Source organism: Buceros rhinoceros, unplaced genomic scaffold (genome assembly GCF_000710305.1).
Source record: "Buceros rhinoceros silvestris isolate BGI_N320 unplaced genomic scaffold, ASM71030v1 scaffold18249, whole genome shotgun sequence".
NCBI classification, from domain to species: domain Eukaryota; kingdom Metazoa; phylum Chordata; class Aves; order Bucerotiformes; family Bucerotidae; genus Buceros; species Buceros rhinoceros.
This window is the reverse complement of record NW_010433489.1, coordinates 530-2,727: the sequence shown is the minus strand read 5'-3', so window position 1 is coordinate 2,727 and position 2,198 is coordinate 530. Positions and strand designations below refer to the sequence as shown.

General features: G+C 60.3%; 1 protein-coding gene across 1 annotated transcript; it reads right to left on the bottom strand.

Annotated features, from left to right (window-relative positions):
* Positions 1-12: 12 nt before the first annotated feature.
* On the bottom strand, positions 13-1,755 carry KIAA0754 (KIAA0754 ortholog). Its single transcript, XM_010144135.1, has one exon. It carries the CDS (start codon positions 1,753-1,755, stop codon positions 13-15), a length of 1,743 nt encoding a protein of 580 aa, XP_010142437.1.
* Positions 1,756-2,198: the final 443 nt, after the last annotated feature.

The window sequence follows — 2,198 nt, the reverse complement described above, 5'->3', positions numbered from 1 at the left end:
ACATGACCCTGCCTAGGGAGAGGGCATCCCCCCAGCCACCAGCACCGCCACCACGCAACTGTCCACGAGCTCCGGGTCCACCAGGTCAGGCTCACCCTCCTCTGCCAGCACCGGAGAGCACTGCCGGAGGGAGCCCGGCCCCACCGCGGCCATGGGGCTGGGTGAAGCCCCTCCGTCTGAGTCCGTCGGGGTGACGGCTGAAGTGTCCCTTTCTGAGAAGGGCTCTGTTGCTGGCTCCAGCGCGCTCAGCACCTGCGAGCTGCAGGTGACATCAAAGTCCTCCAAATCTGACACAACGGCAGAATCTGAGGCGCTGATGTCCAAAGGGGCTGTACGCTGACACACTTCAACCACCCCCCCGGCCAGCGTGGCCAAATCTGGGTCCACCCCCTCCGAGTCCATCGGGGAGGCCTGAACCTCCGCGTGGCCAGGGACAGCCCCATCGTCCTCGTGCAGGCACTGCTCTTCCAGCTCCAGAAACATCTGCACTGAGTCCGTGTCGGACAACTCGGGGACTGCAGGGCTGGCCGAGCGCTCGGAACCCAGAGCAAAGTCCTCGGCCTCACACTGCACCGCCACGTCCTCAGTGCAGCACGCACTGCCGGAGAGGGGGCTGCCAGCACCCCCCAGGGACACGCAGCACCGGGAGGTCCCTGAGCTGGGGGCAGAGCTGTCCGCTGGAGCAGCAAATTGTTCCCTTTCTTCAGAAATATCTGCCAAGCAACAGCTCTTCTTCTCCTCTGCCACCAGAACAGCCTTTCCTCTCCCTGACAGCGTCGCCTCCTCCCACTCCTCCATCATCACCCAGCGCTCGTCCTCCTCAAATCTCAGCTCAGACTCTGTTTTTTCCCTGAGATTGGAGGTGATGAGAATATCCAGTCCTGCATCCAGCAGCTCTTCGCTAAGGCACGGAGAGAGGTTGACATTCTCCACCGTACAGTCCGACTCGGAGGCCTCCAGGGTCTCCTGGCGCCCATCGCTGAGGCTTGCCTTGATGAAATTCTTCCTGGCCCGTGGCCAGGTGGCACTGGGGAGCCGGTGAGCCCTGGCCAGGCCCCCAACGCGACTGCGACTGTCACCAGCATTCAGCAAGGTCTGGCGCTCATCCCGGGGAACGCCATAGCCATCTGAGGCTGTCAGAGCCTCTGCTGTACCAGATGACTTGGAGACGTGCTCCAAGGTGAGCGACTCGGACATGGGCTCGCCGTGGTCACTCTGGGCTGGGCGCTCGGTGAGAATGGCACTTGACTCCCGCTTATCCCGCAGGGAAGGGTTGGAGGCACCAGCTTCCGACACCTCGCTCAGCGAAGCCCCCATCCTTTCCGCAAATTCGGTGAAGTTCGGTGGCATGAAGGATTTCCATGACCGCCGGTTGACGTTCTCCTTCCTCTCGGGGTTTGGTCGTCTCCTTGGTGGAGCTGGCGCCGGCTTAGAGACATCGCTGCTGAGCTTCAGCGCATCGAAGATGACTCGCTCGTCCAACTTTTTAGTTTCTGGTGCTCTGGACTCAAAGACATTAGCAGCTCCCAGAGTCCCATTGCTGGATATGGTGCTGCCATCCCCCTTGCCGAGGGTGCTCTTGGAAAGCTGGTTGAGCTTTGATCCCTGATCGATTTGCTCGTTAATTCTCATCGTGTCATATATCGACCTCTGGGGCACGTAGCAATCCTCTATATAACCATCCTCCTCCTCGCCCTTCCCCAGGCAAGTGCGGTTCTGCCGTAAACAGTCTGGCCGGCTCAGTGGTTTGCCCATGCTCTCGTCCTTACGGATGACGAAACTGCCCCGGCAACCTTTTGCCCGCCACGGCAGGAAGCATCACACAGCCAGCAGGTCCCAAACCCGCCCTGGCAGACTCCGATCCCAAAGCAGCAACGCTACGGGGATGGGAGGGTGCACTGGCAGCACCGCGCCGGCTCAGCAGCCTGACCGGCGGTCCCGAGCAGTGAAACAACCCATGTCACCTCCCAACCCCCCCAAAACCCCCCATCCATCAGCAAACTGTCCAAAACCAACAGCTTTGATTAAAATATTCCCAATGGCTGTTTGCAACTGAAACCGCGGAAGAGTTTGAAGCTCTTCAATTCTCCCGTCCGTCCTTCTTTAGTAACAAAGGCACTGCTTGTCTGGGCCACTCACGTATCGCAGCCCGAGCGGCGAGCTGCTCCTCGCATTTTCTGCCCCGCTCTAAGTCCCGT